General features: G+C 42.3%; 1 protein-coding gene across 6 annotated transcripts in view; it reads right to left on the reverse strand.

The window, feature by feature from the left end:
- The window catches only part of LOC138772473 (zinc finger protein 391-like), an 89,314-nt gene that overhangs the window by 43,008 nt on the left and 20,460 nt on the right, over positions 1–25,846 (reverse strand). Inside the window, exons 2-3 of one of the 6 annotated variants that reach the window (XM_069952889.1) lie at positions 23,140–23,325; positions 14,943–15,066 (exon numbers count right to left, since the gene is read on the reverse strand). The exons of 2 other annotated variants lie outside the window; for them this stretch is intronic. In XM_069952889.1, coding sequence (XP_069808990.1) covers positions 14,943–14,977 — 35 coding nt within the window. In that variant the 5' untranslated portion in view covers positions 14,978–15,066; positions 23,140–23,325. Of the gene's footprint in view, positions 1–6,999; positions 7,056–14,942; positions 15,067–23,139; positions 23,326–25,846 lie in introns of those variants that run through there. 3 more of the 6 variants (XM_069952890.1, XM_069952896.1, XM_069952892.1) reach the window with 3 other exon arrangements.

Genomic DNA, 25,846 nt, shown 5'->3' on the forward strand with positions numbered 1-25,846 from the left:
GCCAGCTGGCCATGGCTGGGCTGTCACGGAATTCCAACCATACCATCCTGTTGCGATTGAATTGATCATTACGGTTTCTATCTTCTGCTACATTCTCCTCCATACGCATAATGATAACAAAAGATCAAGAGAGGAGAGATTTCCAGTGGCGAGGCAATACCATTCTGACAGCAGTTAATAAACCGAGGAGATACAGTTCAGAATCATAGAAGCACAATGTTATATACAGTAGAGACCATTAGAGTCAGTAGACCAGTAGAGTCATTGGTGAGAGATTTAAATAATGTGAACATTTTTGGCCAAAATCTCTGAATACATGGACGCCTAGATGTGTAGCATGGTTCCCACCGCAGTGGAGCACCGCCAACACGAATCTGACACTGAGAGAAAGTGTATGAAGCAAAGCAGGGTAACGATACCACCTGGTAAGAATTACATGCATGACATGCAATAGGAAGTTTGTCAGTGAATAAAAACATTTGTGCCAGTCGTCTTTGTCCAGTCTCCAGCTCCCTTTCCCAGGTGAGCACAAAGCATAATGGTTCTGCAGGAGCATGTGTAGTTAGGATACTGTACATACCGAGAGGAGGCGATGCAGAGGGTCCGATAGAGTAACCAGGGTCTCCAGAGGTGTAAGGTTTCAGCATAGAGTCTGTGATTGTGAATAAGGTGATAGGAAAGAATGTAACTGTAACCATTCCAATAGGGCTGGGCGATATACTGCAAAAATACCGATACCGTCTCTGGCGTCGGTTAACGGGCCTCAACTTTGCCAGGACGTTTTTTGCGCTTTATTTCTAACTTTCTGTCTGTGCCGCACGGCCTGTCAGATCTCTCTCCCTCCACACCCATCCAAGCGGTTCTATGACCTGGAGCTGTCACTACCCCACAGGAAGGAGCTGCTGAACCTTCTTCAAAGACTGGATCCCGTAGATTGTCTTCTACTACTCTGTGCCCAGCGCCCAACCCATCAGAAAGCCCCCCCCCCATCAGAGCGCCCACACCCGGTCCCGTCCCCTCACTGCACCCGCACCCGGTCTTTTTCCCTCAGAGCACCCGCACCGGTCCCCTCAGAGCGCCCTCACCTGGTCCTGTCCCGTTAGATCGCCCTCACCCGGTTCCGTCCCCTCACAGCTCCCTTACACGGTCCCATCCCCTCACATCGCCCTCACCCGATCCCTTCCCCCTCACATCACCCGCACCCGGTCCTGTCCCCTCACAGCGACCTCACCCAGTCCCGTCCGAGCACCCAGGGCCGTATTTACCAATAGGCACCCGTGGTCCGATGCCTAGGGCAGCACCTTGCAGGGGGCAGCACCAGGGAGCAGGGGAAGGAAAAAACTATTTTTTTTTTGTTTTTATATTTTTAGTCTCCCACTTCCTGTTCCGACTTGCCAGTAAATCTGGTGTCTTTTCCAAGGGGGGTATGGTGGTTTTGGTCAGGTCTGGTATGGCCAATCGGTGCGTGAAGATGGGGCATCTTCAGGTTTAGTGTCTAGGGCAGCAGCAGTTGTTAATACGGCCAAGCCCACAGAGTGCCCCCTGTCTGCCCCTGGTGTCTGCCCATATACAGTGTGCTGTGCCCATATAGTAATACATCCCTATGTGCCTCCTGTATAGTAATACACCCCTATCCGCCCCCATATAGTAATACACCCCTATCCGCCCCCCCGTATAGTAATACACCCCTATCCACCCCCCTGTATAGTCATACACCCCTATCCGCCCCGTATAGTAATACATCCCTATCCGCCCCCCCGTATACTCATAGACCCCGATACGCCCCCCGTATAGTCATACACCCCTTTCCGCCCCCGTATAGTCATAACCCCTATATACTCCCATATAGTCATACACCCCTATCCGCCCCCCCATATAGTCATACACCCCTATCCGTCCCCCAGTATAGTCATACAACCCTATCCGCCCCCTGTATAGTCATACACCCCTATGTGCCCCCCCCATATAGTCATACACCCCTATCCGCCCCCGTATAGTCATACAACCCTATCCACCCCCCTGTATAGTCATACACCCCTATGTGCCCTCCGTATAGTCATACACCCCTCTGTTCCCCCCGTATAGTCATACATGCCTATCTGCTGCCCCCCTTATGTCGCCCCCTGTACAGTCATACACCCCTATCCCCCCCCCCCCCCGTATAGTCATACACCCCTGTCCATCCCCCCCCCGTATTGTCGTACACCCCTATCCGCCGTTTGTATAGTCATTCACCCCTATCCTCTCACCATGGGGGCTGTATATAGCAGGGGGCATTGTTATTATAGGGGTCACAACAGGGTCATTACTACTATATAGGGCACAGCTAGGGGCACTATTACTATATGGAGTGCACAGCAGAGGGCATTTTTACAATATGAAGGGCACAGCAGGGGGCATTATTACTATATAGGGGGGAGGCATAGAAGGGGATGTTATTACTGTATGGGAGGTCATAGAAGATAAGTGTTATGACTATATGGGGGATCCCACCTACTCACTTTACTGCACATGACACCAATAAGTGGAATTACTACTGTATGGGATCCTATAGGTAGGAGAAAGGGAAGGAAGTTGAAGGGTAAATGCGGAGCCTAAGATGTCTGTCTGGCAGGTTCTGAAGAGATGAATTGTCGCTGGAAGAAATCGTCATGGTGGTCCGGGCCAGATGGGGAGGAAAAGAAAAGTGACGCCTCAGATCAAAGAAGACGTCACCTGTGAGTCACTAATTGCCGTTTTTTTGTATTTTGTAGAACATTTGGTAGGGGTGACCGAAGTGGAAAAGGTTGTAGGGAAACAAAGGGGGGAGGGGGCCCAGGCAAATTTTTCACACAGGGGCCTTATGCAGTCTGTGTCCGCCTTTGATTGCTGGAGTACATATACAGTACAGTAGTAGTACAGTTAGTGCACCACCATCTCCCTTCTGTTGCAGTGCTGGGCTGGGGGGCACTATCAGCATTATCAGTGCTGATTCATCGGATGTTTTTTATTATAAGGTATTTTCTATTCATTCATTTTAGTACTGCTTGTTTTTTTGTAGGTTATTAATATTATTTGGGTGTGTAGTGCTGATTACTGTGCTACTGTGGTCTATACGGCTGGGCCTAGGATGGAACCTGTCACGTAACTGTGTTCTGTTTATTGCATTCTGAGCAATTGCCGTAAAAAGCTGATGGCATCAGAACAAGGCCCAGTGGTGACCACTGTAAAAAGCTGACATGGCAATCACTAAGGGGTAGCAGCCCTTTTAAAACGACTTTGATACCGGCTCTTTAACAGTGACATTCACAGCGTCATGCTTGGTAACCATGAAAATATTGTGGAAATCTGTATTTATGTCAGTGAGGTGAAATCGTAAGGAGCTTCTATTGGCCAATACGGGACATGTGACTGCGTGGATGTCAGCCATTGAGTGAAGGACCTGCGACTTTCTATTGGCTGCAACATTTCAGCTATTTGCATGTGTGCTGTGATTGGCTGGTTAGGACTGTGCTGTGTGATATTTGAATTTCTGAACATTCTGTCGTTCATTTATGTCATGAAATTGGTCTTTAAATGTAAATTTCTCAAACAGAAAATTCCAGTCGAATCCAAAAATACACCGAGGGCTTCGAAACACAGTTTGAAGGGAGTCTGTACGCAAAGTGGTTCTGAATATTGGAATTTATTGGAATAGTGGTGCAGAGTGATATTTGTCCAGTTCTAACCGGTTACATTGTTATTGTAAATGTTATTATGTCTGGTGTGTGTGTGTGGGGGGGGGGGGGGGTTCATGGAATGAGGATATATGCAAAAAAAACAAAAATGAAAGTCTTCGGGGTATAAATAGCGTTTTCATCAGACCAGTTTAGGCAGAGCTCTGAATGATGGTGGCAAAACATATCTTGGGAGTAAGGTAAAAAATTATTTTGAAATTAATAGTATAACCATTATATAATATTCATAGAACACTAGAGCAGTACAATAGTGCTATATTTACAAACAGTAAACAAGGTAAAATAAGGCCGTAGTTTTTATAGAAAAATTTGGCTGTTTTTGTAATTTCTCATTGTTGAAGACAATGAGAAATTAGCCAGCAGTATAATAGCCGTGATTGATTGTGTCCGTGTTAGGACTCAGGCAGTGTGTTCGGCTCGGCCTCCATAGCAACTTGAACACTTTTCATGTTTTTGCTATACTTCGGGCCCTTTTACACAGAAAGATTATTTGACAGATTATCTGCCAAAGATTTGAAGCCAAAACCAGGAACAGACTATAAACAGAGATCAGGTCATACATGAAAGCCTGAGATTTCTCCTCTTTTCAAATCCATTCCTGGCTTTGGCTTCAAAACTTTGGCAGATAATCTGTCAGATAATCTTTCTGTGTAAAAGGGCCATTAGTTGTCGATATCTGTGCTGGGCCGGGACTCCAGGTCCTATAAGTAGTTCCATTCTGTCCAGATTCAGAACCAGTGATAGTCTCTGGTTTCTAGTTACTTGACCTAGCATTGTCTTGCATTGTTTTCTGGTTTTCTGACTTTGGTTACTGACCCTTTGACCGCCCCTCAGATCCGACTTTGCCTACTATCAGTCTGGTTTTGACTCGGCTATCTGACCATTCTTTATTGTGTTGTATTTGTCTGCCTTTGTTCTCTGTACCACTCTACCCAGCATAGGGATTGAAGTCCAGTTGTCCCTAGCTGTTAGAGCTTTGAGGCAAGTAGACAGGGACAGCGGGGCGGGTGCCAGCTTAGGGCCCACCTGTATTTGTCTCCTGTCCTGCCTAACAGTTTGTGAAAGTGATAACCACTAGAGGAATATAATAATAGTCATAGAATAGTAAAATAATAACCATAGATTACTAGAATAGTATATTAATAGAGATGAGCAAACCGGGTTCGAGTCCATCCGAACCCGAACGTTCGGCATTTGATTAGCTGGGGCTGCTGAACTTGGATAAAGCTCTAAGGTTGTCTGCAAAACATGGATACAGCCAATGACTATATCCATGTTTTCCACATAGCCTTAGGGCTTTATCCAACTTTAGCAGCCACCGCTAATCAAATGCCGAACGTTCGGGTTCGATGGACTCCAGCATGCTCGAGGTTCGCTCTATAAAGTAATAATCATAGACCGCTAGAATAGTAGCATAATAGGCCTAGAACACTAGAATAGTAGGATAGTAGTCATAGAACACTAGAATATTAGGAGAGTAGTCATAGAACACTAGAATAGTAGAATAATAGTCCCAGAACACTAGAATAGTAGGATAGTAGTCCCAGAACACTAGAATAGTAGGATAGTAGTCCTAGAACACTAGAATAGTAGGATAGTAGTCATAGAACACTAGAATAGTAGAATAATAGTCCTAGAACACTAGAATAGTAGAATAATAGTCATAGAACACTAGAATAGTAGGATAGTAGTCATAGAACACTAGAATAGTAGAATAATAGTCATAGAACACTAGAATAGTAGGATAGTAGTCATAGAACACTAGAATAGTAGGATAGTAGTCATAGAACACTAGAATAGTAGGATAGTAGTCATAGAACACTAGAATAGTTGGAAGAGTAGTCATAGAACACTAGAATAGTAGGATAGTAGTCATAGAACACTAGAATAGTAGGATAGTAGTCATAGAACACTAGAATAGTAGGATAGTAGTCATAGAACACTAGAATAGTTGGAAGAGTAGTCATAGAACACTAGAATAGTAGGATAGTAGTCATAGAACACTAGAATAGTAGGATAGTAGTCATAGAACACTAGAATAGTAGGATAGTAGTCATAGAACACTAGAATAGTAGGATAGTAGTCATATAATACTAGAATAGTAGGAGAGTAGTCATAGAACACTAGAATAGTAGGATAGTAGTCATAGAACACTAGAATAGTAGGATAGTAGTCATAGAACACTAGAATAGTAGGAGAGTAGTCATAGAACACTAGAATAGTAGGATAGTAGTCATATAATACTAGAATAGTAGGATAGTAGTCATATAATACTAGAATAGTAGAATAATAGTCATAGATCACTAGATTAGTAGAATAATAGTCATAGATCACTAGAATAATAGTCATAGGGTTCACCCGACTATGCTGCCCTTGTCAGGGACTCGGGGTAAGATGACCCCTTCATACTCGCTCACATTGGAGAGCGGTTCTCCCGAACTGGTTAGGGGATGGGCGTTTGTTCAGCCCGAGGGCCCAGGGGTTGTTCAGGCCCAGCCGCTTAGCTTATGCTCTGGAAATCTTGACATAAACACAACTGCTTCATTAGTTTGACTGACAGTTTTCCCTGCCAGTCGGACTGTTTTTTAGGGAATCAGAGGCCCCGTTCAATCAACTCCTGGACCAGACCTCTGTTTTCCTATATAGTGTTTGTCTTTCTCATCTCCTATTGCCAGTTAATAAGCTGATCTCTTGCCTGTTATTACTTATTACTACTGCCTCACTTTTCTGACCTTCCTTTGTTCTTTTGACTCTACTTGTTTGCTGCCAGCCTTGACCTCTCAGCTATACCCTGACTTTGCTTTTGAATCGTTTTTTGTACTGCGCTGCATGTTTGTTTGAACCGGATTGTTGACCATTCTTTATAGTGTTATAGTGTTCTGCTTTTTGTGTTTCACCTATTATAGGGATGGTCGTCCAGTTGCTCACTGCCGTTTAGGGCAGATCGTGGCAAGTGGCAGGGACAGTGGGCAGGGCTAAGCCTAGGGTCCACAGTCTGTATCTCCTGTTCTACTTTGCTAGTGACTGACCGTAACACTACTCATTTAAGCCTTCTCAGTCTTATCCAAGACATATGTGCAGTCAATATGGATTGTGAAAGGATCAGCGGCAGCAGTAAATATAAAAAAATAGTCAGAAGAGCCTCAGTTACTACTAGCTAGATATCCCTTCAGGGAAGGACCAAAAGTGATGGCTCATGTAAGGAGACCACCAAAACCACCATATTAAATGTCCCTTTCAGTCAATGTCCAACTCAAGTCTGATTATATGACTAGGGAAATACCAAAGCCAGGTATCCATCCTCAGACAGTTGTTTTAGGGTGTTGTCCTTCATCAGTGTGGAGTAGGATTCTGGTAAGGCGGGAGCAATGTCTAGTAGACCAATAAGGTATATAGATAATTGATTTTAAGGATTGCCCCTGGAAAACATGAATATGCAAAAAAAAAAGTCAGCAGAGTCCTAGTTACAAGTCTTGGCTCTCGTTCTCTTGACTATCCCTCTGACCACTGACTTTGTACTTCTTTGCCCAATAGTTATTAACCTGGCTCTCTAATATGGTGCATTTTGTTTCTTATGTTTGTGTCTTGTGTTTGCACTGATTTTAGAGCAGTGTAAGACTCCAGGTTGAGGCCGGCCTGTTAAGAAGTCAGTTTCTCCAAAAGACAGGGACAGTTGGTGGGAAAAGTGTCAGGGCTTCACCTAGTCTGTGTTTTCCGTATGGACCTGACCTGTTCTTCACATACTCGCTTTATTTATTTTTTTACGTTTTACTTATTCAAAGTTTTATTTGAAAATTTAGGGTACAGAAATCCAAGAAGTAAAAGAAAATTCAGGAAAGATAACAAGGGAAAAGTATTGCATGTGACATGCATTTAAATCAGGAAACATCCAGCAAAACTCTTAGTTAAAGCAAAACCATTAAACATATTAACCCTTAAGGACAGAGCCAATTTCCATTTTTGCGCTTTAGTTATTTCCTCCTTGTGCTGGGGGCTATGTTCACACTACGTAAGTCTCCGGACGTAGCGAGTTCCGTGAATAAGCGGCCGGAGACTTACGTAGTTTGCGTACAATGGAAAGTATACGATCTACGGCGGCATAGTTCACACTACGTAAGAACTTACGCGAGGATCGTACGCGGCGCCATAAAAAATGAACCAGACCATTATTTGAGGACGAAAATGCCGTAACTTACGCCCCTAGCGTAACATGCGGTCCCGTACGTAGTGGTGATTTCTTCATTTTGCCATCTTTTTGTGCCGATCCAAAAGGTTCTGTGGGGTGTCCGGGGCTAGGCGAAGATTTCCAAGTAAAAGACCGCTGTCAGATCGCTACGTAGGGCGCTCGGGAAGGGTAAGTAGACTGCGGGCGTAAGTTCGCGCTCCGTACGTAGCTGGCCGCAAGTAGCGTAAATCCCCGGCCGGAGTTTACCGCGTATATGTCCGGCCGCGAAAGTATGCGGCCGGACATATGCGCAGTGTGAACATAGCCTAAAAGGCCATAGCACTTGCATTTTTTCACCTAGAGACCAACATGAGCCCTTATTTTTTGTGCCACTAATTGTACTTTTCGAAGACAGGCTGAATTTTCACATAAAGTACACTGCTGTAACTGTTTTTACGATTACAACGATATGTAACTTGTGTAACTTTTATTTTATTTGATGGCTTTTTAAAAAATTAAAACCTTTTTTAAAAAATATATATTCGCTCTATTACCATGCTTATAGCACTTTTATCCTTTGGTCTATGGCACTGTATGAGGTGTTATTTCTTGTGCCATGATCTGCACTTTCTATTGGTACCTTGATTGCGCATATGCAACTTTTTGATTGCTTTTTATTACAATTTTTCTGGATTTGATGTGACCAAAAATGTGCAATTTGGACTTTGGGATTTCTTTGCACTTACGCTATTTACCATGAGAGATCAGGAATGAAATAAATTAATAGTTTGAGCGATTACGAACGTGGCAATATTTATTTATTGTTATTTATAAAATGGGGAAAGGGGGGTGATTCAAACTTTTATTAGCGGAGGGGATTTTTTATTAATATATATGCATCATATGTCCTGGGGGGAGTTACTCTGGGAGAGTCGCTGATGGAGAAGGATCTGGGTGTACTTGTAGATAATAGACTACAGAACAGTACACAATGTCAGTCAGCTGCTTCTAAGGCCAGTAGGATATTGTCATGCATTAAAACAGGCATGGACTCTCGGGACAGGGATATAATATTACCGCTTTATAAAGCTTTGGTGCGGCCCCATCTGGAGTATGCCGTCCAGTTTTGGAACCCGATTCATAAAAAGGATGTTCTAGAGCTGGAGAGGGTACAAAGACGGGCAATTAAACTAATAAGGGGAATGGAGCATCTTAGTTATGAGGAGAGATTAAAAGAATTACATTTGTTTAGTCTGGAGAAGAGACGTTTAAGGGGAGATATGATTAACTTATTTAAATATATAAATGGCCCCTACAAGAGATATGGGGAAAAGATGTTCCAGGTAAAACCCCCTCAAAGGACAAGAGGGCACTGCCTCCGCCTGGAGAAAAAAAGGTTCAATCTCCGGAGGCGACAAGCCTTCTTTACCATGAGAACTGTGAATCTGTGGAACAGTCTACCACAGGATCTGGTCACAGCAAAAACAGTAGAGGGCTTCAAAACAGGGCTAGACAAGTTCTTAGACCAAAATAATATAGATGCATATGTATAGAACATATCACCCCTCCCCCTTCCCTGTATCCATCCCCTCCTTGGTTGAACTTGATGGACATGTGTCTTTTTTCAACCGTATTAACTATGTAACTATGTAACTATATATATTTTTTTTTAACACACTTTCTAGAAGTCCCCCTTGAGTTAGGGTTATTCCCCCTGGGGGACTTCTAGTATAACTACACTGATCTCATATTGAGATATATACATATATATATATATATATATATATATATATATATATGAGATCGGTGTTCTGAATGCTGAGTTGGGGTCAGCGCCATTAAGGCACAGACCCCGACCCGGTAAAGATGCAGGGATCCTCCACGACCACGATCTCCCCACTAGACACCAGGGATGTGGAAAAGCAGCATTTTAAATGCAGCTGTCAACTTTGACAGCTGTATTTAAAAGGCTAATTAGCGGGCACGGCGTTTGGACCGTTTCCGCTAATTACCGCGGTCCTGGGATGCAGATAGCAACCGGGATCACGGTGGTTCAGAGCACGGCCCCCTCTGAACGCACTTAACAACGCAAGGGCGTACATTTACGCCCTTGGTCGTTAAGGGGTAAAGCTCATCTTACACATAGGGTGAATCTGTGAAAGACTGTATAGACAAAGCAATCTGTGAATTTTCAGCGAACAACCAACGACGATTTAAGAACATGTTGAAAGATCACAATGAACAATGATTGTTCGCTGCGTTTACACGAGCCGATTATCGCTCAAATACGATCGTTATTGCGAAAATTCGAACAATAATCATTCCGTGTAAACGCACCATTAGACTACACCATTTTCTGTGCAGTGCAGTCTTGTCTATATACTTATTGGTGTACTTGATTGGATAAGTTGGATTGCTGTGATAGCTACCTTTTCCATGATTTATTAACCCTTAGAGCAGTGATTTTCAACCTGTTTTGAGCCGCGGCACACTTTTTATACTTAAAAAATCCTGGGGCACACCACCAACCAAAATGGCACAAAATGACACTAAAACAGTACATATTATACATATAGTTAATAATATAGATTCTAAATGTATTTATACTCACTCTTACTCACTATACTATACTCTTCTCCCCCCTGTGCTTCTCTCCTGTGCTTCTCTCCACCATACTTCTCCCCCCTGCTTTTCTCATGTGCTTCTCTCCACCATACTTCTCTCCTGTGCTTCTCTCCCCCATGCTTCTCTCCTGTGCTTCTCTCCACCATACTTCTCCCCCCTGCTTCTCTCCTGTGCTTCTCTCCACCTTATTTCTCCCCCCTGCTTCTCTCCCCCATGCTTCTCTCCTGTGCTTCTCTCCACCATACTTCTCCCCGCTGCTTCTCTCCCCCATGCTTCTCTCCACCATACTTCTCCTCCCTGCTTCTCTCCTGTGCTTCTCTCCACCATACTTCTCCCCCCTGCTTCTCTCCTGTGCTTCTCTCCCCCATGCTTCTCTCCTGTGCTTCTCTACCCCATGCTTCTCTCCTGTGCTTCTCTCCACCATACTTCTCCCCTTTGCTTCTCTCCTGTGCTTCTCTCCCCCATGCTTTTCTCCTGTGCTTCTCTCCCCCATACTTCTCCCCTTTGCTTCTCTCCTGTGCTTCTCTCCCCCCTGCTTCTCTCCTGTGCTTCTCTCCACCATACTTCTCCCCTTTGCTTCTCTCCTGTGCTTCTCTCCCCCATGTGGGCGGGCCGTAGCGCACACATTGATTGGATGCGTGCATCACGGCCCGCCGCAGCGCACCACGCAACCGCCCACATTATAATCCGCCACTGATCGCTGCACATTGCCGGGGAACAAAACACAGGGGCACCATAGTTTGGGGAACTTTCCCCGCGGCACACCCGACCATGTGTCGCGGCACACTGGTTGAAAATCGCTGCCTTAGAGGACCGGGCCAATTTCAATTTTATTTTTTTTTTTCGTTTTTAACTCCTTGTGCTTAAAAGGCCATAGTAGTTGCATTTTTTCACCTAGAAACCCACATAAGCCCTTATTTTTTGCACCATAATTGTACTTTGCAATGACAGGCTGAATTGTTTTTATTTATTTATTTTTTTTTTTTTTTTTTTATTTTATTTTTTAGGGTACAGCAGTCTCCTGTTCTATTTATTTCTCATTTTTCCATTTCTTTTTCCAACATATAAAAAAATTGATTACATACAAATACAACACTTTTCCCCCGTACATAACAAATACCTTACAAAAAATAACACGAGATATAAACAACGAATTCCCTCTATCCCCCAACCCCCCCCCCCCCCCCCAGCACCCTCCCATCCCCCCTCCCATCCCCCTGCCAAGAGAGTACTATACAACAAATTCATCTAATATAAGATTTCTCATATCTTATCACACACTTTTCCCATTCTTTGATGTTGGGAACATCAGGGGCCATCCATCTTCTAGTTATAATTAGTCTAGCGTAAAACAATAACCTGATTATTTTCTGCTTTGTTTTTCTATCTGCCTTCACCTCCAAGGTTTCCCCTAAAATACTTAACTTTGGCTCCAGCTCCACACGCACACCAGTATATTTCAAAATATAATCTTGGACCTGAAGCCAAAATTTTCTTAACTCTATACATTCCCAAAACATATGCAAGAATCCAGCCTCACCAAGACCACATTTAGGACATTCATCAGTTACCCTTTTTTTAATCCTATACAAAAAACTTGGGGTGTAGTATAACCTATGTAAGATTTTAAACTGTATTATTTGGAAGTCCATTGATATTGAAACCCTCTTCATATTTTTTAATATGTTCTCCCATTGATTTTCCTCAATCCGACCTAGATCTACCTCCCATTTAATTTTGCTTTTCTTACACTGTTCCTGCTCTTGTCTTAAATTATTATACATTAATGTTAACCCTTTTTTTTCTATACTCTGAGTCCTAATTCTTTCAATAAACTTATTCGGAACTACGAAACTTCCCTCATTTTTCCTAATTGTAAGGTCTACAGCACTTTTCAATCTAATATAATCAAACCAAACATTCTTATGTAAGTGAAATTCCCTTTTCAGTTCTTCCCAACTTTTCATTTCCCCCCCCCTGATTATATCCCTAATACAATTTATACCTGCTACCCTAAGGTTCTTTAACTCTCCTAGCTTATAAATTTCCTCTAAATTTCTATTTTTCCAAATAAGTGCAAAATTAAAAATACCTTTTACCTTCAATATCTTTTTAATTTCCTTCCATGATCTTACTATATCTTTAACCATTACCCAGTGCTTCCATCTATCCTCCTCCAGATACCCTGCTTCCAAAATTTGAAATATATCCCTACCCTCTTCTCCTAATTCCCTAATCAAAAAATTAAAAAAATCATGATTCTTAGAGCCAAGAAACCATATCCCTTGTGCAGCTACAAAATATTTATATAAATCGGGAACTCCCAACCCTCCCTTATCTTTTAACTCACATAACCCTTCCAATTTCATTCTTACATGTTTCCTACCCCAAATTAGTGCATTCAGTGCCCCCCTTAATCTCTTAAAGTAATTATTTTCTACCCATATAGGTGCTGCACTAAATAAATACAGCAACTTGGGTAGGATAATACTTTTAATAAGAGTAATCCTGTCTGCATTAGATAACCATAGTTTCCCCCATATGTTGATCTTATCCTCAATTGCCTTCACCACTACTTTCGTATTCAAGAGATTAAACTGTTCAATTTCCCTAGATATCTGGATCCCCAAATATTTAAAACTCTCACCCTTCCCTAGGGACCGCAGGGGGGCATAGGATCCGATCCTATCTTCATCTAACGCCATCAACACGGATTTCTTCCAATTAATGGCTAACCCCGAGTATGACCCCATTTCCTCTACTAACTTCATCACTTTAGGTACACTGATCTCTGGATATTTAAGAAAAAATAATAAATCATCCGCATACAGGGATATCCTATCCCCCCCACCCCTCGCCCCAAAGCCCACCATTTCAGGATCTTCTCTAACTAATATAGCTAATGGTTCTATTGCCAGGGCGAAGAGTAGGGGGGAGAGAGGACATCCCTGCCGGGTACCCCTACTCAGACCAAAGGAGGCAGACTTCTCTCCATTCACCAACACCACTGCTTTTGCATCTTCATACAGCACCTGTATCATCCGTATAATTTTTTCCCCAAACCCGAATCTCCCAAGCACACCCCAGAGGAATTCCCACTCCACCCTGTCAAAGGCCTTAGTAGCGTCCAATGACAGGATGGAGTGGTCCCCCCCTCCCCTTGCAATCTGCACATTCTCAAAGACTCTCCGAATATTACTTCTCGCCATTCTCCCCGCCACAAAACCACATTGATCGGGGTGAACAAGTTCCCCCACCACTTTTCCCACCCTAATTGCAAGGGCCTTTGCCAAGATTTTTGCATCACTATTTATGAGAGATATTGGTCTATACGATTCACACTCAAGGGGATCCTTATCTGGTTTCTGTAACAGAACTATTGTTGCTTCTCTCATCGATACGGGCAATTTACCTCTTTCTAAGGCTTCACCAATAATTTTATGCAGTCCCTCTATCAGGGTTTCCCTATACTCTCTGTATATTTCATATGGGATTCCATCCCCTCCCGGTGCTGAATTCCCTTTTATACTATCCAGGGCACTATTTAGTTCGTCTACCGTAATTGGTTGATCCAGCGCTTCTCTCAGTTCCTCACTAATTCTAGGAAAAGGAATTTTGTCCAGGTACCCAGCAAGATCACCCTTTTCTCTTTTATACTCTGATGTGTACAATTTCTCAAAATAACTTCCAAATTCCTCTCCTATCTGTTCCTGTGTATTGACTATAACTCCATTCCCCCCTCTCAATGCCGATATTCTTTTTTTTTCCCTTTGGTTCTGCACTATGGCCATAAGTTTTTTATTCGGCTTCCCAGAATTCTTAAACCTATCTTCACCAAAAAACTCTATTTGATGTTGTGCCTTATCTAATAAATAATTCTCCAATTCTTCCTGACTTTTTTTTAACGTGTGCTCACTCTCTTGTGTCTTTTCCCTTATGTGTATTTCCTCCGCTTTCATCAATCTCCCCTTTAACTCCTCTTCTTTCTGTCTAAACCCTTTTTTTAATTTATTAATTATCCCACAAAATTTCCCTCTTATAATAGCTTTAAATGTGTCCCAAACTATATATCCCGGAGCAGTGCCCCAATTAAGTGCCCATAATTCTTTAAATTCCTCTTTTAACTTATCTTTATCTTGTATTAATTTCAGCCAATGTGCATTTATGCGAATCGGTGTATTTATTCTAACCCTGATATTACCTAACTCCACAACCACTGGTGAGTGATCAGAAAAACATCTTTTTAAATAATCTATTCTACTCACTTTTTGCGCCATTGTATCATTACCCATCACCAAATCTATACGGGATAAAGTTTTAGCAGTTTTATTCCAACAAGAGAATTCTTTTTTCATGGGATTTTTTTCCCTCCATAAATCCCGCCAGGCAAACTCCCCAACCAACTTTGCCAGTCGGGATCCACTTATAACCCTTACCGGCTCCACCATCCTGGATCTGTCCAACTTTTCATCTAACGTGGTATTAAAATCTCCCATTATCAAAATAGGGCATTTATTCTTTCCTGTGGCATATTCGAACAGCTTCTCCAGGATGGTTGACCTAAAGGGAGGGGGGATGTAGATGAATGCTAGGATACAAATGACACTTTCAATTTTACAATGTAGAAAAACGTAGCACCCTTCTTTATCAATCTTTTTATCTATCAGTTCCCAATCCATACTACGATGGATTAGTACCGACACCCCCCTAGCATAATTAGAATACACAGAATGATAGTAGTGGGACCACCATCTCTTAGTGAGCACCTTAACGGTATTACTGAGCAAATGCGTTTCGAGGAAGCATACAACTGCAGGTAACATTTTTCTAATATAATTTGATATTGCTAACCGTTTTACTTTATCTGACAAGCCCCTGACATTCCAACATACTATTCTATAAACCATTTAATCCGAATAAAATGAACCGAGGAGAGACACAAAAAAGAAGAAGCAAAGAAAAAACAAAAAAACCCATCTTTGACAATTGTATCCTCCTCCCCCCCTCCAGATTCCCCTCTTGGCAGCTCATCTTCCCCCCCCCCCCCCTCCAAATCCTACCCTCCCCCCCCCCCCACCCCCCCCTCCCCACCCCACCCCCCCCCATCCCCCCCCCAGGTGACTCCAAGATTCCCCTTAGAGCCTCTAACCTGAGACTAATTTTTTCCGCTGACCTCTGATCTAACCATCAATTCTAGAGTTCTCTCACAACCCCTTAGTTTCAATCCAAACTATTGCCTCCTCTGGTGTATTAAAAAACCAACTCCTCTCTTCATATATTATTCTTAGCCTTGCCGGGAATAAGAGAGCATATTTGATCTTCTTCTCCTGTAATTTTTTCTTTACTTGGAAATAACTCATTCTTTTCTTCTGGGTCTCTATTGCATAATCTGGATAGATATATATTTTTGCGTTATTATACATAATACCTCCCTCCTCCCTTCCCTTTCTAAGGATTACATCTCTATCCCCATAACACAAGATCTTTGCAATAAGAGAACGTGGTCTATTCCCAGGGGGAGGGGGTTTTGCCGGGACCCTATGAGCCCTTTCTATGCAGAAATGTTGAGATAATTTTTCTTTCCCAATAATTTCATTCAGCCACCTCTGGAGAAAAACCTCTGGATTTTTTCCCTCTACCCCCTCAGGGAGTCCAATGATCCTGATATTACTCCTCCTTGCCCTGTCCTCCATATCAATAACCTTTGATTTCAAACTCTTATTTTCCCCTCTCAACACTTCTACATCTTCTTTCACCTTTTTCATCTCATCTTCTAATCCACTTATCCTCTGTTCTGCTTCTCCAAATCTATCTCTTATCTTGTCTAGTTCATTTCTAACTATTAACACTTCCATACCGATAGACCCAACTTGTGTGGAGAGTTCAGAGATTGAGTTATGACATTTTTTTATCGCTGACAATATTTCTGTTAGCCATCCCGGCTGGGCCTCACTAACTGGCTCCCCTTCTTTTGTCTCCTCATTATTCCCTTTACCTCCTCCCCCGAACTTTCCCTTGTTTAATCCAGGGGATCCAAACAGTTTTTCCATTTTTTGGGTGGCCCTGTTATCCTTACCCTCCTTAACTGGGCTCAGTGATTTTTTATTGGGCTTTTTCTTGGTATCCATTATACAAAAAAAAAAAAAAAAAAAAACACCACACCAAGAGACCAAATAACTTTCCACCACCCTCACAAAGTTATCAACTTAGAGCGTTATACCAACTCGTGATATTCACTGATAACTGAATGGGATTTTGGCAATAATTTTACACACAGTCTATTGCAGGCACTTCCACACCATAGTTCATTACATAAATACCGCGGTGCACCGCAATAAATAGGTAGCCGCCAGGCAAAGGAACCACCGTCTCTACTAAGTCTGTTAGCTCCTCTCACAAGCGTATAGGCTTCTTTCCTCCACTAACTAATTGGGGAGTTGGCAATAGTCTTACACACAGTCTGTTGCAAGCACTTCCACGCTGCAGTTCATTCCATAAGTATCCGGGTGCTCTGCAATAAATTGGTAGCCGCCAGGCAGAGGTGAACACCGTCTCTATTAAGCCAATAGCTCCTCTCACAAGCGTATAGGCTTCTTTCCTCCTGGGGAAAAAACAAATAGCCGTAGTCTTATTGAAATCTCAGGACCCCTCTCTCACAGGGTATCCAAAGTCACAACAATGCCTCTCTTCTTACATATCAGTCTTGCATCAAAACAATTCCAGGCATTTACTCCATATTGTTCATGTATACCCGAAGGGGGACTGGGATCAGTTAATAGCCACCTGGCAACCAACAAAAGCATCTATGCACAGCCCCCTGCCCCTCTCACTAGCAGGGGAGCTTTTCCACTTTAACAAGTGCCGTATTTTGATGGCCTAATGCGATCTCTGGTACCCCGCTCTCACTTGGTACCCCGGGACGCTTTCCCTATAATCCCATATACACCCCCTCCGGCAACTGAATCCTCTCGCGCACTGGCTGTGTCTCCGGAGGTTACCTTGTTCCTCCTGGCCTGCTACTCCCCTGGCGCCACTCACACTGGCTTCCTCCGCTCTTGCCGGCTTCTCAGAGCTCCGGACCCCCGCCTCTCCAGACGGAAGATCCCCGCTGCTTGCACCGAGGCCCGGCCACGTATCTGCTACGTCGCCTCAGAACGCCTCTCTCACTGGCGTTCTGGCACCGCAGCGCTTCTCCACTTGGCTCGGACCACGTGGTCCCCGCTCCCGTCAGGCGCCTCTCTCACTGGCGTCCCGCGGCAGCCATTCGCCTCGCGGCTCCACCTCTGTCCGACCTCCAGCCAACTCGCCCCAGGATCCACGAGCAGACACCCAGAACACCTCCACAAGCCGACCACTGCCACAAACTGCATCAGCCTTCCCTCGCCTCGTCAGCCGCTCATCGCCGGCAGCCCTGCATCGAAATCCTCAGGAGGAGAGCAAACACAGGATCCCACCAGGTCAGTTCATACTCAGAGGTCAGCGGACGGTGCGTGCCTTAGCTCCGCCCCATGCTCCCGAAGATTCCCTCCTGAATTGTTTTTATAAAGTACACTGTGAAACCAGAAAAAAAATTATTGTGTGGTGAAATTTTACGGCATTCGCCCTGGGGTAAAACTGACTAGCTATATATGTTCCTTAAGTCGTTACGATTACAACGATATGTAACATGTATAACTTTTATTTTATTTGATGGCCTGTAAAAAATTCAGACCATTGTTAACAAATATATGGGGGCAGATTTATCAAACATGGTGTAAAGTGAAACTGGCTCAGTTGCCCCCAGCAACCAATCAGAGTCCACCTTTCATTTCCCAACGAGTCTGTGAGGAATGAAAGGTGGAATCTGATTGGCAACTGGGCCTGTTTCACTTTACACCATGTTTGATAAATCTCCCCTATGTTCCTAAAATTGCTCTATTCCCATGCTTATAACGCTTTTATCCTTTGGTCTATGCGGCTGTTTGAGGTGTCATTTTTTGCGCCATGAAGTGTTCTTTCTATCGGTACCTTGATTGCACATATGCAACTTTTTGATCGCTTTTTATTAGAATTTTTCTGGATTTGATGCAACCAAAAATGCGCAATTTTGCACTTTGGGATTTTTTTGCGCTTGCGTCGTTTACCGTGCGAGATCAGGAATGTGATAAATTAATATTTTGGGCGATTACGCACGCGGCGGTGTTTATTTATTTATTTTTATTTATAACATTTGAAAAGGGGGGGGTGATTCACACTTTTATTAGGGGAGGGGGCTTTTTATTAACAACAACACTTTTTTTTTTTCTTTTTACACTTACACTAGAAGCCCCCCTGGGGTTTGGGTTATTCCCAGTTAACAAGCGCCAATCTAGCAGACCGGCACTCGTTTACATTTATTATCGGGCCTTCATCGGCCCGTGTAATAGGACTCTAACATTTATGTTTTATAGGGGTTTATTAGGTTGTGGTGTTTTAACAAACTCTATATAAAAATGTTTAAAACACCCAAAAGTTTATAACCATGATATAATAATAATAATAATAATAATAATAATAATAATAATAATAATAATAATAATAATAATATTAATAATAATAATAATAATCATAATCACAATTACATCTTTTCCCCCAGAAATGTCTGGAAAACACAATCAACCAAATCAACGTATTGCTGACATACAGCTCAAGAGTAAACTGGATGAGAACGGCTTGGATCCTGACTACTGGCTCAAAGAAATAAGAGGACTAGGAATTAGAAATATTCATGACCTAAAACATGTTCAGGCCGATGACTACTCAAGGTTAGAGAATAAGATCCGTTATCCCTGGGAAAAAATAGCTTTAAGGGAACTATTTGATATACCAGAGACCAATGTAAAGAGTGAGAAAGTACAAAAGAAACAAGATCAGTTAAAAGTGTTAAAAACTGAAAAGAAAATTTTGCAGGATGAAGTATTTAGAAATGAGGAAAAAAAGCAGAAACTCCTGGAGACATCTACTGAGGGCTCAGAGACACCCACTAAAACCTTAGATTTGGTACAATATTTTGAGGAGAAAAGCTCCCTCAAGGTTAAGAAATCTTTACAAAAAAAATATTATACAGTAGAAAGCAATCTGGGAGCCGGCAGTAATGGAAGTGAATTTCCCAAAGAGACTCAAGCTCAAAATTATGTAGACCAACTAAGTCACGTGAGGGAGGAACAAAAACCATCCATGGAAAATTCAGTCACTGTTGATGTCAGCAACAAGGAAATGGACTTTTTAATGTTGCTAATGGACCTGGACCTCAAAAACTTTTATCCCAAAAAAATGAAGACAGGCGATTTCCATACGATCAGTAGAACCACATTGTCTGGAGCTAAGCCTATAGAAAACAAACAGCTTCCGATGAGTTTCTTACATAAACTGCAAGTGTCGGACTATGGTGCCAGATATGTTTATTGTGAGAATAAAAGTAAAGATTTGAGGTCAAAGACAAGGAACATTAATCATGATAACACAATGGGTACATCGGGCAACTGCGCACAAGATTTCTTTAATAGAAATAAACAAGGTAATAAAAGACAAAACACAAACCAAGCTCAACATATCCATCCCATGGATGTACAAATGGCAATCTTCCATTGTGCTGATGATTTTATGAGACAATACCTCTACACAAAACTTTCCTTCTGTCAGTTTGCTCTTCCACTTCTGGTACCGGATCCCAACACAAGCTCTATTGAGCTCCCACTATGGGCTTTTCAAGAAGTCAAAAAGAAGTGGAAGACAAAGCATGGAAATGACCCCAGGAAGAGTAAATCCAATGACAAATTTATGAAAGATACAGAAACCCCTATAGTGTCTTTTATCCGTCTCGGTCCATCCAATTTCTCCAAATCCCAGACAATTAACTGGTTGATGAGTAAACATAGACACGACATCTTCTATCATCGACATTGTGAAGGAAGCACCAAAACCTCAGTACTAATGGACGGAGTCACAGACATCGCCTGGTATTGTCCCGGGGGAAGAGAAGATGATGCATTCGATGATTGCACTGCATTTGTTAACCTTCATGGAGACGCCAGAGACCACGGTCAGCAGCTGGAGCTCATACAAGAGATCTCCTCAGTACTGGTTATAGTCCTAACTGATTCTGATGTAGATGATAGTAAATCTACCAGTATAATAAATCAGCTGTTACGATCTACTAAGCCATGCATCTTCTTACTTGTAGATGAAGAGTTCAGTGAATCAGACAATCCTCACAAATTAAAGATTGGTATTAAAGGCAGAATTGAAGCTGAACTGATAAAGGAAGTTAGAACAAAAATACAAGACTTAATATTGGTTCAGAAAGAAATGTATTCACTCAACAAGTGTGCTGCTCTCGCCAGACGTCATGGATTCATGGTTGATGAGGATGAAGTGCAGTGTAAGGCTGGTAAAGAGCAGGCTGAGAAACTACTGAAATTATTAAAGACAAGAGATTTATCAGCCAGGAAAGATACATTTCTTCCATTACAAGGCGATCTGTGGATACAATGGTGCAAGAAAGATAAAGAACTGAGACGATTAGGAGGAAGGAGTCATCTAAGTATTGAGCAACAGAGAAGCAATATTGAATCCGAAAAAAATGAATTACGTAGAAAACAACTGAGAAAAGCAACTCCTCTGAATGGCTTCATAAAAGATTTTCTTTATTTTATCAAACAAGGGTCCAAAATGTATTTTCTTCAGTGGTTAAAGATGTATCTGGATGAATTGTCCTCAGAAGTTCTCGTGGGTCTAAATAAGCAATATCATCATTTGTGGTCAAGTGTGAAAGCTGAGAAACAAGGAGAAAAAAAACAACAGCTTATAGATAAAAATGAAAAAGAATTACAAAAACTTTCAAGTCAGATCAGCCTTTCAACGTTTGGGCTTGAACATGTTCTTCGGGAACTGGGACAAATCTATGAAGCTTTCAGTTCTAACATTCGAGATGAAATTATTCAAAGTTTGCCAAAAATTGCTGCCAATCTCATGATTTGGGGTTATCCCATTGAGCTGATGGATGGTGACGCTGCACATATACCTGTAAATTGGATTAGAGCTATTCTCCAGGAACTGAAGGACACATTAGGAGATAAAAAGTTATTTGTCCTCTCTGTGCTGGGTATACAAAGCTCCGGGAAATCCACCTTAGTCAATGCAATGTTTGGGCTTCAGTTTGCTGTCAGTGCCGGCAGCTGTACTCGAGGAGCCTTCATGCAGCTTGTGAGGGTTGAGGAGGAGCTTAGGAAGGAACTGACCTATGATTATGTTCTAGTTGTCGATACAGAAGGTTTAAGATCTACAGAGTTATCCAGCCAGAATGTGCTCAATCATGACAATGAGCTGGCGACATTTGTAATTGGTCTCGGGAACCTCACCCTGATCAACATCTTTGGACAAAATCCTGCTGAGATGCAAGACATCTTACATATTGCTGTCCAGGCCTTCCTGAGAATGAAGAAGGTAAAGCTACATCCGAGCTGTATGTTTGTTCACCAAAATGTTGGAGAAATCACAGCAGAAGAGAAAACTATGGAAGGACGGAGATGTCTTCAGAGTAAACTAGATGAGATGACTTTGTGTGCTGCCAAGCAACAGGAATGTGATGTCACCTGCTTCAATGATGTCATAAAATTTGATGTTGATTCTCATATTCACTTTTTTTCCCATCTCTGGGAAGGTGACCCACCAATGGCTCCTCCAAACCCAAAATACAGCCAGAATGTACAAACCCTTAGAAAGGTCATACTTGATTTAGGGAAGAAAAAAGACAGCATTTTAAGCATTTCGGCCTTCAGCACACATGTCACCGACCTGTGGAACGCTTTACTCTTTGTCTTCAGCTTTAGGAATTCTCTTGAGATTGCAGCTTATGGTCAACTGGAAGAAAAGTACAGTCAATGGGCATGGAGACTGAGAGAAAGCATGCTGAAGCTGCAGAACGAAATCAATAACCAAATTCAGAAGGAAGAAATCAAATCCATTGACATGATGTGGATTAGTAGCAGGATGGATGAAGTCTACAGCAAAGTGCAGGATGAACTCACAGTGTTTTTTAATGAGGATAAAGAGAAACATATATTGGTTCAATGGAGAGCGAATACAGAAAACAGAATCGCTGCTCTTAAACACGACCTTATAGCGGAGATAAGAAAAAAAGCAAATGAACGGATTATATTAAAAGAGAAAAACAGAAAAATTGATGATATGAAAGAGAAATATGAAGATGAAATTTATACTAAAAGTAGACAATTGGCTCTATCCCTGAAAGGACAAAACATAAAAAGTAAAGACTTAGAAGATAGATTTAGTACATTGTGGAATGGTTGGATATCAGCAGTGATTCGGGATAGGCCGAGTTTTGACTCACCTAATATCTGCAAGGATTTGGATGAAATACTTTTAGATCACTTCAAAACAGAAGCCAACATACTAAATACTATTCGTGAATCTTACAAATGGAAGAACCTGACAGATGAGTTTGATAACTTTGTATCAGGTAAAGAGCGGTACAAGATTTGGATAAATAAATTGTCACATGATGAAAAAATACAAATAAATAATTCTATCATTGTCCTTCAAAGGCGAATAAATGAGTATATTGCTAAGAAAGAGCAGGAAAAAATGAATTACCAGAGCAGTTACTTCCATGAGATATTGAGAATAATACGAGAAGAAGTCAGTACCATGTTGGGTAAGAAGTTTAGATTCCTCTCAGGCTACATTGTCTATGCATCTCTCTTCTTATGCCGAAAAGCCGTTCACAGGTTTGAGACGCTTTCAGAAGCTTATAGAAAAGCCAATGATCCCGTAGTTTATCTAGAAAGTAAGAAAGAAGATTTGTATAAGAGTTTTAAAATTTCTTGTGAAGGTAAATTAGAAGTGGCTTCATTGGCCGACATCATCTCCACCAAGTTACAAGTCTCCCTCCAGCAAGCGGTGTATGAGCAATCCGCCATTGATATGTCTTGTGCCATGAAATGTAACTACCCAGCTCTGAATGGAAACAGGTCCAAGCTACAGTTCTATCTCCTCAAGTCTTTGGCTGAGCAAGAAAAGTTTAAAAACTATCTTACGTATTTTACAGATCCGAAATGTGCAGTGAGAGGATTCATTCAGGAATGTATTGAGGACTATATGAGGGACACAAGTAACGTGTCAGGTTTTCTACACAGTAATGTGGATGAGTACAAAAATATTATAATAACTGCTATTAACTTGTCAACTGGGAACATCAAGAAGGAAAGAGGCAATGTCGATTCATGGTTGGACACCTTCTGTTCAGAACTTGGGAATAAACTGAATCTGTCACGTTACGACTTGAAAAGTGTAAAATATCAGAATAGAATTGAAATAGATTTTCTGAAGGAGGCCATGACCCAGGCTGTGGACACTGCTGTACAGAAGCTTCGTGAAGAATTGTCTACATGTGATATGGCCGATATAAAGGGGAGAATTCTTACAATACTGACTGACAACTATCCAGGGTGCTGGGAAAAATGTCCGTTCTGTGGCGCCATCTGCACCAATACTGGTTCTCAGCACGGCACCGATCACAGTCTCCAGTATCATCTTCCTGATGGTCTTAAAGGTTGGAGATACAAAGTAACACAGGAACTTACAACTAATATATGCACCAGTCTTGTGAGCAGCGATAAAACTTTTTACCGTCATCATGATGAGAATATTACATTTCCCTACAAAAGCTACCGTGACGCAGGGGAACCTTACAGTGACTGGTCCATCACTCCTGACAGCTCCTCCTTATCGTACTGGAAGTGGGTCACCTGCAGGTTTCAGTCTGACATAGAAAAGCATTATGACAGAAAATTTGAACCAATTCCTGAACAGTGGAAAGAAATCAGCAAAGCTGAAGCCGTATCGGAGATAGAAAAACTAATCACAAAGTAAATAAAGGATCTCCATCTATCCTGTACCCTGAGCTGTGAACATGTCCCTGGTGACATCAGGATATGATATCATCTCTGTATTTATATAACAGTCATATTTTATAACAAATTGTATTAACGGACATTACTTTTAATTGATTTAATCACTCTGCCGCCATAGTACTATATCAGATTTACCATTTAACCCCTTAATGACCGGGACGGTCCGAAGCTGCCGAGGTTCGGGTTCGTATGAACCCGAACACTCGGCATCAGATTCCCGCTGTCTGCCCGCTCCGTGCAGCGGGCAGATCCAGCGGGAGGACCGCCTGGAAATCTGGGATACAGCCTATGGCTATGGCTGTATCCCAGTTTTCCAGGCGTTCCTCCCGCTGGATCCGCCCGCTGCACGGAGCGGGCAGACAGAGGTAATCATTGCGGAGGGTTCGGGTTCGTACGAACCCCGTCCGAACCAGGTTCGGACCATCCCTATTCAGTACATTTCTTTTTTTTCTATCTCTCTGAATTTCAGGAGCCATAATGCTATTATTTTCATTGATGTGGCTGTATGAGGTCTATGCAGAATTATAGTTAGTTTAGACTCCATCAGGAATATATGTACAATACTGTGATTTATATAATTTTTTAAGGGGCATTCACATCCAAACTAAATATCCTGCTATATAAATCATCAAAGTTACATGAATGAATTTCTTATATGCTGTGACTCTATGGTTGAGGGGTGTCTGACATCTAGCGCCCCTCATCACCCTGAGAATGGTGGGGCAGCCTTATAGCTTTACCACTTAGTCCTCTCCTAAGTCTTCTCTACTCAGCGCCGCAGTTACAGCGCTAGCCAAGAAGGAGATCTGGTTATCAGTATATAATGTCGGCTGAGCTGGTTTCCTCTCTGTAAACCTAAAAGGATTCAGATGTTGATCTGGGCTCCTCATACTCAAGAATTGTTATGACTAGGTATACATAGATTATTAACCCCTTCCCGTCAGCAATTTGTATATATACGTTCCTACTGCACATACCCCGTGCAGTAGGAATGTATATATACGTTCCTGACTTCATGGGGTTACTGAAGTGTGGTTACTGTATTGCTATGAGATTCTACTTAAACAGGTGTCTAAGCCTTGTAGTGATCATACTGGAAAAACGTACTGCCAGAAGACTTACTGGATGGAGTACAAAGAAAATCAGCAAGGATATGAACCTGGCAAAGGGCAATCACCTTAAGGCAATGCCATGTGACAATGAAGTGTGCGGGACCGCTGCAGTGAGAGCAGTCCAGCCCACGTCAGTGTGTCTGGGGCCAGATGTAATGAGAGGCAGCTGCGATCCTGCAGCTGCGTCTCATTAACCCCTTAAACGCTGCGATCTATAGCGATCACTGCGTTTAAGGTACTCATCTGTCACTGAGTGATCGGGACCCCTGATCACAT

Source organism: Dendropsophus ebraccatus, chromosome 14 (assembly GCF_027789765.1).
Source record: "Dendropsophus ebraccatus isolate aDenEbr1 chromosome 14, aDenEbr1.pat, whole genome shotgun sequence".
Taxonomy (NCBI): domain Eukaryota; kingdom Metazoa; phylum Chordata; class Amphibia; order Anura; family Hylidae; genus Dendropsophus; species Dendropsophus ebraccatus.